General features: G+C 38.7%; 1 protein-coding gene across 1 annotated transcript in view; it reads right to left on the minus strand.

Annotated features, from left to right (window-relative positions):
* LOC104461082 (DENN domain-containing protein 5A-like) overlaps positions 1 to 11,869 on the minus strand; it is a gene marked incomplete at its 3' end in the record, with an annotated part of 49,211 nt that overhangs the window by 27,794 nt on the left and 9,548 nt on the right. The window contains 4 exon segments of the mRNA XM_010072536.1: positions 3,280 to 3,467; positions 7,546 to 8,206; positions 8,897 to 9,006; positions 9,609 to 9,680. Of these exon segments, the coding sequence (XP_010070838.1) occupies positions 3,280 to 3,467; positions 7,546 to 8,206; positions 8,897 to 9,006; positions 9,609 to 9,680 (1,031 nt within the window).

Below are 11,869 nucleotides of genomic sequence, written 5' to 3' on the forward strand. Positions count from 1 at the left end.
TACTTGCTGGGTGTATGATCTGCAAGAAAGCTAGTTTAACCACTTTTTTGATCAATTTTACTGATAAACAAACCACATTTTTGTCAGCAACATCTGAAACAGCTTCATGTTCTTCCCTTCCCCTTTGATTTCTGCAGCACCTTATTCTAGCACCTCTTCCCCCATGCCCCCCCTTTTCTCTTCAGAGTTCCTCACAAGCCTCTGATGCAGCTATCAGTAAAACCACAAGGATGCTCACGCATACAGAAAGAGCCCTCAGCAAAGCAGCACTACATAAGAAAAAGCTGAACTTCAAATGCACTGTACCACTGACATGTACAAGAAACTCAACCCTACAGTAAGCCTCAAGTCTTTTTTCCAGTTTTACTGGGTGACAGAGTCAGGTCTTTGAGTCATTGGTGAACTTGAATGAATTCTCCAATAGACATTGTTTTCTGCAGAACTCAGAATAAATTAGAACACAAAACAGCTATTTATACACGCTTTGCGAGAAGTGAGGAAAATTCTGATACTTGCTGTATCTGTGAATCAGGAGCCTAGAGGCAGGACTTGGAAATTAACTTCCTCATATAACCTTGATGATTTCATAAAGCATCATATACATTCCAAACTTTATAGTTACGCAATGTTAAGCATTAATATCCCTTTTGTTACTGATGATAAATTTGTCTTTGACAAAGTACAAATAACAGAACCCATATGCCCTCTTCTACCATTCTAGGACAACACATCTTACACACGGTCCTTGTCAGTCTCTACGTCAGTGTAGAAGTGTAGAGCTTCTCTGCTTCTTGAAGCGAAGGGTACCTGACAGCCTAACCATAAAGCAAAGTAGTTTCAAGATAAACCTGTAATCCACAGGTCTAAATATATCAAAGCTGATTAAATTACTAATATCAGAAATACTGATACTGACCAACAGTTCACTTAGTGAGACCAGCATGCACTTTGAATTCTGCTTTACATCTAAAGATGGTACATTTACTTCTTGTTGCAACAGAAGATTTTTTTTTTTTTTAGAAGTAAACCCTCTGCAACAAAAATCTCAACAACAGTGAGCACATGTTCTTCCCAGCCTACTTTACCTCTCGGATATGCAAATCTACTGGTACAGGATAACTTCTTAGTCATCTTTGAAGTCTCCGCACATGTTCAAGTCCATTTCTATCCCATAGCTACATTCCCAGCCTGCAGGGCTAAGGACTTCAACACTCCACACGAAACCTTACTCATCAGTGACTACCAAGAGGATTTCTCAGACTGTCGTACTCATCACGTACAAAGCTTTAAGAGCTCACTCTTCAAATAAGAGAAAAGCTGAAGCATCGGAAGGACAAGTTTAAGCCCTGCAGCAAATCCCATCACATGGGCACACTGCTGCTAGCAGATCAGTCCTATGCATCCTCCCCTTCCTGCCCTCCCAGACAACTCCGATCTCTGTGAGATACTATCAAAAATCTACTCCTTTACCTTCATAAAGGCTATCTGTAAAACAAATGTAAATTGAGGTGCCAGGTTATTTTTTAATACTACTTTGATTTTTAACATCTAAAAGTAGGTCAACTACCTTAAAGCTCCAAAGTAAGCTGATAAAGCTCTTCAAAACCACTTACTTTCTAAATAAGGGAAATATCTATTTGAAATTAGAATATGTTTATTTACTTGGAAGTATTACATTGATTTTAAAATGAGCAAATTCTTTACAAAAGGAGGACAGTCTTTTAGAACCTTGTTATAATAGTAAAAATATCCATGGTGCATATTAATATGTATATCCCACATGCAGTTTATTTCATCAGCTATCCTCTCTAAAAAGGATACCACACATATTGATTAGGCCCCTCAGCACATCCAAAGTTTTGTAAAAATGTAGTAGACCAAAGCAGTAGACTGTTTCATAGCAAGAACATGCATTACTCTGTTACTAATTTATGTCAGTACAAAAAAAAAAAAAAAAGAGAGGAAGAAAAGAGAGAAATCAAGAGATTAAACACTTTAGCTTTCATAGAAGAAATAACAAAGTCTGAAGAGAAATTTTCCTTTGAACTTGCCAGGAAAAATAAATGAAAACTATCAGCATATGGATTTGAGAAAAAGAGCAATGTTGGCATGGTGACCAGACTGGAGGTTCACAAAAATATCTTGTCTTTAATTTCATGCAGCCTTTTTAAAGTTTGTGTGTGTGTGTTAAGGTACGTTGCAGCATTGCCTGATAATGAAAATACAAAACAGCACCACAAAACCCTCTGCCTGCCACATTTCTGCCTTCCCAGTAATGTAAATGGTACTAGAAGAAAACAGACAACTAGAGAAAATGGCAGAGATTAGAGAACCCTACCAGTGCCTGTAAGTAGGGTGTTTCCCATGTCCTACCCCCACAAAGTGACACCTACAAGAAGCAGACTCGAGCAGGGGCCAGAGCTGTGCTGTTCCGTAGCTAAAACTCTGCAAGCACTTGCTTCCCACGGGGAAGATGCCTGATAGACGCGTCCAGCTTTTTGACAACAGCCAGCCAGCCCACACTGTAACACTCAGCATTTTCTATATACAAGAGCAAATAAAAACAACCTCTGAGCAGTTTGAACGCAGTCCCAGTCCCACTCCTGAGCTGCAGGACCTTTACAGACCATTTGCTTCTCCGTTATACAGCAGCTGGTGTTAACAGAGCCTCACTACAAGGGAGGACTTCCTGAGCACTATCCCAGTTAGCACCAGTTTGCTCAAGCATGCTGCAGACTGAAGCACGCACTCTAGAAGAAAATTTGAAACAGTTTTGGTGCAGACACCTGACAGACGGGGTCCAGGGAAGCCAAGCCCAACTCAGAAACGCGGTGCAGGGAAACCCATCCCAATCCTGCGCAGACAGGAACCGGCCCAAGCACAGCACAGCGCTGAAGCCTGTCAAGCTCTGCTCGCTCGGCACCATGCAGAAGCAGCTGTATGGCCTTTTGCTCACTGTTGGGGAATCTACACTGCATCTTCTTGCATTTCCTAGCACTACAGGGCTAAGTTTTGCAGCACAAAAATATTCATTCCGCTGCATCAACACCTATAAAATTACAGTTTAATTTTATCAGAGCATACAACTGCCAAAATGGGTTTATTTATCTATCCCACAAGATTTTCTCCAGCATTTCCAAAAAATAAAGAGCTATCTCAAACCAGAGCCAGGAAGAACCTCACAATGGCTGTCACAGTTAGCACTAGGGTTTTGGGTCATTTCTCACCTCCCTCATAGTCACATACGTTGTTTAATCAATTGAGACAAGCTCCTCTCACCTCTTGAGGAAGTTCCAGCTTAGACCTGTCATCCAGCCCATTAGAGTGCAAGCCCATGAGGTAAGGGACAGGAGCATCTAGAAAATGAAGGAGGGATGCTGGAAGGATAGGAACATACACATGCTGCCACTGAAATGGAAACATTAGTGCTGTGATGGTCTCTGCCACAGTCATCAGTCTCTGATAATCTGAAAAAGATGAAGAAAAAAAACATACTTATTTCACAAACACTTTAAAGTAAATGAACCTAAGTTAAAGAAATGAGAGCTTGCTTTAAAACAGAAACCACAAAACCCAGTACTAGCTGAGTGGCATCTTAATGAAAGCCGAGACTTGTATACCCAAGCACATTTTGCTGAAACAACAAAGAGAGCTCAACCCAAAGTAGGTCACCCTACAAGTCATATGGTAATGAGGAAACTGAGTCTTAGCATCCATTAAGTCACCCTCCGCCACCTATACCAGGGCTACCACCGGTTTGAGTATGGAATCAGTATTGCAATCGGCTAAGAAACACATCGGAAATAATGTCTTTTCTCTGTGCTTATGGCTTTCTATGGAAGCCTTGGATGAAACCCAAGGCATCTGGTATCTCTCAGACAAACGTTTTTTTAAAAGAGTGTTTAAATGTCTATAAAGCATGCTGTATAGCAGCCAGCCAAACAGTGTGACTGAAATAACTGCGTAGAAAATAAAAAGGATCAGCTTTGTTTATCCTTTGCAATGTATGACCAAAGTCTCACTTCAATGCAAAAACAACCCATGTCTCCTCCCAGAATTTAACAGCCATGATAAATGCTCCTGTGCAACACGCATACCAAAAGATGTTTTTATTCAGCAGCTGGTGGCTAGAGCAGTTAACATCACATTACGCCAGGCAACGACCTCGCCCTCCTCTTTTATACTACAGAATTATCTTTAATGTTTTTTTGATATCTAAGGAGGCAACACCAAATGAATTTGGAGCCTGTGGTCTAATACAACTGCTGAAACATTCAGAATGCTTTCGAACTGCCAGGCTGGAAAGAGTATAAAACAAGCTCACAAGGGTAAGACAATTCCTGCCTTCGGTGAAGCTATAGATACAGTACAAGCTGGAAACAGAAGATGTCTTTGTCATGATACTGCAACAATATCCAATTCCAGCCATGAAAGGGGAGGGAATAGGAGGAAAGGAAAAAATCGATACCCTTCATATTTGTGTAGGGGTGTGGGGTACATGTGTCTTCTCCTAACATGTTCACAACACTACAGACACTGTGAAATTGGAAAAGGCTCTTGATCGCGCCGGTTCAGGTGCTGAGGTTTCTGAAGCTGCTGCACACTGTTGCAGAGTGCAGATGAAAACCGCAAAAAGAACATTTGTTCTAAACAAACACTCTGGAGAAAAATAAAGCTTAACTGTGCACTTTCTAAGGTTATGGCTTTAATTCTATGCTTTAACCATCCTCCACTCAGACTTCAGATAGCAGAAGACAGAAGGTCAAGAAATTCAGTTCCTGGCATTCATGATTAATTTTGTTTGAAGTCAATGTTGCAGAGTTTGGTGTCTGCAAAGACACACAATCCAAGAGGACCTCAGCACAGGTTTTGCTAACATCAGTCATAATTCTGCAATCTAGGCTCTTGACTTTTCTTTTCAGATCAAGCTCTGCCAGTGGAACAGGTTACTGCACAGAGCTACTTGTCACCACCGCACAGTGGATCTACTGTGACTGAAGGAGCCTTCAATCAAAACAAGTGAAAACAGCTTAAACAGTTTAAAGCTTTTGCTAAAAGCTTACTTGGATTGAAACACCTTAGGGAACAATCAATGAACGTCACCTGCAGCCCTCCCCTATTCTGCCTGGACACCAGTTTCTGCCTTTACCATTACTTACTGGTTTGCAGCCTTAACCACAGCCTGACTGCAAAGGAGTGATGAATTAATGACAAGCTTTTGGGAAGAAGAAGAAGAATCCATTCCATACTCTATTTTCTTCAGCTTTAAAAGGAACTTCAAATGAGCCATAGATATACAAACATTCCAGCTGGTTTGTATTCAGCTTGTTTATTTGAAAAAAACAAGTCTCAAAATAGAAACAGTGTTTTCCTACTACACAAAACTCCCGTCTAATCCTGCTGGCTAATTTAAATACAACTTCTCTGTCAATTAGCCTTTCAAATTAATTACAAGGTAACATCAATAATTCAGAATTTCTATCCACTCAGTAGCTACCTCCTGCAACTGAGTTGTCTGCAGATGCAGCTCTCTGATGCTGGATATCCACGTGCCTTAAGATTTTCCCAACTATTTGGCCTGCACGGTCACAGCCTGCAAATAACAATGACTATATTCTACAGGCTTATATGCACGTCAGGAGCTGTTAGCAAAGGCAAGGAGAAAGGCAAGAAGCCTGCAAACATAAAAAATAAAACATTTAAGTTATTTTTAAGTCATACCTATCCTGAGAGTGTATGGAGTTTTTCTGGTTTTGAAAAATAAAGCAGCATACTTCTAGTACCAAAGGATTACAAAAAATTTAAAAATAATAATAACAAAAAAAAAATTAAAAGAAAGAAGCAGTGTTTCAGTAGCAATCTTGCTCTGATCCTGACATGTATGGTTCTAAATCTAAATCCACCCAATGATTATCACAACTTCATCTGACCTAGAAGAACAAGAAACGATCCCAACCACCTCAACTGTCACAGGTTTGAACACCAAGAGATTTAACAAACCCAAAGGACATTAAAAAAATTTAGGATTAATATTCTGAAGGACAACCTAGACCTCACACCACTGCATGTGCAGGAACATGAGCAAGCCCTTACAAAAGCTCAAGCAATTCCACTTGGAACTGAGTGCTCCTTCACCAGTATGTTCAACACTCCCCATTCCATAAACAGCAGAAAACCAATGTCAGTCAACCATGCAGAAGAAAGTGCAGAATGCATGAGGAGCATGTTCCAGTTATAAAAAGAAAAAAAAAAAAGAAAAAAAAACCAAAAACACACCAAACCAACAAACAAACCAAAACAAAGCAAAAGAAACCGGTAAGTAAAGGTATAGACAATCAGTAAGCTTTTTTGAGTCCTTGAATTCCTGTATAGTTTTTCTCTGGTAGTTTAACAGTGTTTATACAATGCAACAACTGTGACATAATGCCCTGCTGCCATTACACACTTTTAATCACCTTGACTATACACACAAAATCAACCTTTGGCTTGAGTCTATGCACACATCTCAACACACAAACATCTGTATTTCACGCTTGGACAATGCTGCTAATAACTGCAAGACACATTTTATAAATAGTTGCCATTTGTATTCTACATATTTCAGTGACAGCTCAACAGAAGAAAATATCAAAAACAGATTTCAGTAACACCACGGACTATCCCTGGATTTGTCCTGGAGCCTTCCAGGCTTCTTTACCATTAGTATAAAACGGTGTTTGAAACTCAGTCTGTCTACTTTAACCCACACCATTAGGGATGGGTGGGTCTGGAGTTAACATTAGCCAGCTTAGGGAATAAAAAAATTATCTTTTGGCATAGCTCCACATACTCTGTGTTAGAGTAAGAGGATGCAGAGTAAAAAGCCCAGTGCTCACAAATGTTAACACAGAAAAGGACAGCACTACCACATGACTTATTAATTGATAAACAGATGCTACGTCAGCTTAGTTGCCGCCTATCCTCTTCAAAGCAAGCTTTCTCTATGTGACTTCAGCAATAACTGTTTCAAGGCTTTAACAGAGATTTCAGATTTAAATTCAGTCAAATAAAACTTTTTTCAGGTCATTTTTATTTCAAAGTAACAACTGAAATGTGATTTCAGGTACCCAAAGAGAAAATTATATTTGCACCACTAATTCTTCAGAAGCACATATAATTAACTATGTATCTTCTCCAAATGCATGGATAGTTTGGCAGAGGTAGGACAGAATTCAGCTAGACAGCTGGAGAGGAACATGGGAGAAGGCATTACTACTCTGTCCAACAGCACATTTCCAGAGACGACGTCAGTCCGTGAACACAGGAGACTGTGAAAACCCAAACTTTTAAGTTTAGGTGTCTAAAAACGGGACCCAACGCATTGCTCTATTTGCAATTCCAGTTCTTTTCTTTACATTAAAATCTGCACATAGATCAGCCTGACTGCATCAGTGTGCTAATGCCACTTCAATGTAGCTATCCCATTGTTTGTGTGTTTTTTAATATTCAATAAATGAAAAGACCTTGTACAACTGCAACAGAACAAAATAAAAACCAAGTACTCACGCTGTGAATAAAGTAGTATCTGAAATTCCAAGAGGGCACAGGTAAAGAGTTGAACCACATTTTCTACACCCAGCAATTCAAAAACTTCTTGAACCGGAAAATCAAATAATGGTAGTTCACTGGTGCTTGGCCTCTGGCAGATAATTGGTCCATAAACACCTGAAAATTTTAATGACCTTCCTGCTGGAGGAAGAGGAACCTCATAGAGAATATTGTAGATGTAGCTTTCCAAAGGTAGAGGTGGAGGCTGAGGTGAAGTCACTGCTTGGTGAAGCTGTTCTAGTACTTTCTTACACGCTTTCATGAAAGACATTGGAGTAATCAGACAAATGCACTTTGAGACGTAGAGCGTGTCTCTGCTGATGTCATAGGAGTTAAAACGCTGTAGCTTTGAAACAGCAGTGCCATTGCAGTCCCCAGTGCTGCTGCAGCTATCCTTGTCATTTGTGGGTGGAGTTTGGAGGATGTCATATTCAGCATTGTGCATATGATACAACGTCTGCATTGCGCTGCAGATCTGTTTGCTAGTAACTTCCTCAAAAAACGTGAGAGAAAATCCAAATGTCCGTGAGCCATCTTCACGAGTAATAATAAAAGAGTGGAACTGAGGTTCTCTGGAATCTGCTTGTGTCTTGAAAGCAAGCCCTTTAGGCATACACAGCTACAAAAAGGGGGAAGAGGAGATAATACCAATTAAAACACTTTTCTCTCCCTCTGCCTCCAGAAGCATTGGTTAAATTAGAATCCACAGCCTGCCATCGCATTTCACTTTAAATTTTATTAAGTGTTACATCTCTGCACAATACAGTAATACACATCTAGATAAGAAAACCTAAAGGAACATATTAAAAGCACTGTATGCAGTTTCTGTTGAAACCCATAACCATTTTGTTACCAACCTCAATGGGCACAAAATAAGAGATAATAACTCAGATAAAGGAAATAATTTTGGTCACTAAGACCAGAAACCTGACAGAGAAAAGAACTATGCTTTATGTAAACTAAGAAACCACACCGCATTCCATTAACCAGAAAAATGACGCACAAAGAAGATTCATTAATTGCAGATTAATTTATTTCTCTAACAATTCTCTTGAATGTCAAAGAAAAGTTATAAAAGAACAAAAACCTCCTAGGGACTTATAACTTCTAAGTTTTAAGATAATTTCCTTTAAAAAATATCCCTATTAAATGAAGAGGCCTTTTGAGCCTGCACAATTTAGAGAAATTCATTATTATTTCCAATATATAATAGACTTCACTTTTTTTGTCATAGAAAATACAGACTAATACCTTCAACTGCTAATGTAGCTTTTTATCTTAAAACCAAAAGCCATTAAGTGATACCAACCATTCCCACTGCATCCTGGTCAAAAGGGTTCCATTCAACATTCTCAGGATAGCGAGCAAGAACTTTGGATTTAAATGTGCGTCTTAATGGAGTCTGTTCAAAGTTCTCCCCTGCAAGCGAAAGAAAAATACAGAAGTAAATATTTAATTCTCTTTTTAAGCTAAAACAAGGTCAAAAAGCGGGACATCAGCAGGTAGATGTGAGAAAAAGTGAATTAGGCACACACTCCTTTTAAGAGAAAGAGAAGATGCAAGACAGTTAGTTAGCACATAATCAGATCGCAGATATTAGCAAGGATTAGCATTGCAGCATTTCTGTGTTGTTATGTATCTGTGCTTTCCCTTAAGCGCGGCTATCTTGAGACTGTGGTCATGACAGCAATTCTCTAAGCCACTCTTCAGAAATTTCAGATTCTTGTTTAAGTATAGCTAAAGCTTCAGTTTTGGTGGAATGTTGTTACTGAAGAAAAGCACAAATATACAAGATACAAAGATGATGCGAGTTGAAGACAGACATACAAGTAGTATCACTTAATTTCTTCTTCAAGACTTAGGAAAAAAGGGTATCACCATCTATTAAAAGAAGTTAGCTGTGAAGAGAGTCTAGAAGGTTAAAAGATCAAGAAGCACATAAATGCCCATGAAGACAGGGTCGCGGGAAGATCAGATGAACAAAAAATTGTGCTTTTTTTCCCCCACACTTTTTCCTTTACCTTCTGTTGCACTCGAAATGAAACGGCTGGCACCATCTCGGGTTTTAGAGGCCTGTATATACTGGCATAAAGCTATACAACAAATAAAAACAATACCGCATTATAAATTTCATATTGTTGTCTGTAATTACGTAGCTAGCACACACCAGTAAAAAACATACAAGTAATCTACACAGAATTAGCGTGCATAATAGATGGTCTACTCTCCTCATGTTTTTTTGTACATATACAACTTTCTAAAAATTTCTTATTTCGGGTCTTGAAGAAGATGATCAGTATGTAACAGCAGCTCACAGTTCCTGTATACACACCCAGAACACTGACACAGCAATAGGAGTTAGCTGCTCGTTAAATGGAAGTTTTACATGTTAAACTATAAAATACTCCCAAAGAGCAGATGATGACAGTAACCCCAAGGACAAGACCATTTCAAGGCCTTTAGAACTATACGAATTTAAGAGGCATGGTCCAGCTTTTCACAGATGCTATCCATAGACTAGACTGGGTGATACAGTCTTGTTTACAAGCTCTCAAATTTCCTCTAGAGCAATGATTGTTCATTGTGATAGCATAGAGCTTTCTGCAGCAAATCTTTGAATGTGTGTAGTTGCTTTAAAAAAAAAAAAAAAGCACACAACTGTGTATCTTAAAATAAGTGTAGCTATCTTACTAGAATGCAATTAGCTAAATGAGCATGCAGCTGTTGAGAGCTGCACTAACAATCGGGCACAACTGCATGAAATCATATGCTTTAAATAAATCAAACTATTTCAGCAACACCTGCAAAAGAGAAAACACACTTCAACTCCTCGCTTGTTTTCTTACATGCAGCAATTACATGGCAATAGCAATTGATTTTGGAATTGGTTGGGTTTGTTCTGTACTTTGACAGTGATATTTGAAGTTTAATTTCTAAGCCAAGAAACTACCACAAAGTAGCCCTACAAAGAAATAGTTATAACACTGCCTAGAGACAATAAAGAACCTAACAAACATGTTACACTAAATAAGGCTTCATTTGCATGGAATGCTTCAGAAGTCCTTCGAGGGTTGAGAAGTCACGTAACTCTGGATTTTGTTTAAACTAAATCTTAAATGTTACCTGGAACAGGGAACTTACTGTGAATCAGGACCTAGGACAGGTCTCACAGCACCCAAAATACCCACATCGATTTTGCTAATCCTCTGGTTTTTAGCACTGAAATTAAAGGAGGGATTGTTTTTCCTGACTGTCTGAAAAAGCAACAGCTCAGCTGGTTTTCATACAAAACCACTCAGCTACACTATTTACTACTTTTTCAATAACATCATTGTTCAGAGAGAAAAAAAAATAAGCATATTCGGGAGTATCTGAAACGTATACAGAGAGATATTCAGGAAAAAACAGAACACAACTTCACTGAAATATGTCAATGACAGAAAACACAACAGCACTTCTGCAAGAACTAAAAACAATCTTAAAAGACTAACACGCATTTAAAGAAGCTTCCAATCTCCAGCAAAAAATAAAAAAAAGACATAATGCCACATCTCTATTTACTGACACAAACATACACTCAACTAAAGAGAGTCCTCTGTAAATGAAGTTTTAAAAATAAGTCAGGAGATTCAACATACCTACTATTTTCTATATTTATCTGTGCAGATGATGTAATGTCAACATCATCACTTTGTACAGGCTGTCAATTCACTATTTGGTTTGAGTTTTTAGAAAGTGACTGCAGTGCTGCGACTCTAAAAATTACGCAAGACTCAGAACTGTACAGGAACTTCTCCCTGCATACCAGCTAGAAAAGTCTTTGAGCAGCTATTTCAAAGGCAGAGTCTAGTCAATTTTCCTTCTATGACAATAAAGAGCAAGTCAGAAGAAGCTATCCTAGTTACCATAAAAAGTGCCTGAGAAAATAAGTCAAAGGTTGCACAACACTGACTTTAAAGTATCATTAATACTGCCACCTTTGTTTGTTGCTCGAGTCCACTGATGTGCTCAAAATAACTACAAAACACAGACATCCAGAAAGGTCTACTAATTAAGTGATTTGTTGTTTCCACCAGGCCAAGCAGCTTCACTCTTTAAATTCTGGTGATACAGCCTGTTATTCACTCAATTCATCCAGTCTTGGTGTACATTTATTGCACACATGACATCTTTAAATAAAAAATATTAGCTAGCATGCAATCAAAACATTAACTTTGTATTTTCCACATAAGGACACCCTTAAAGGAATCTTTTAGCACACAGAGGATATATTTGCAATTCC

This window comes from Pterocles gutturalis, unplaced genomic scaffold (assembly GCF_000699245.1).
Source record: "Pterocles gutturalis isolate BGI_N339 unplaced genomic scaffold, ASM69924v1 scaffold13137, whole genome shotgun sequence".
Lineage (NCBI taxonomy): Eukaryota > Metazoa > Chordata > Aves > Pterocliformes > Pteroclidae > Pterocles > Pterocles gutturalis.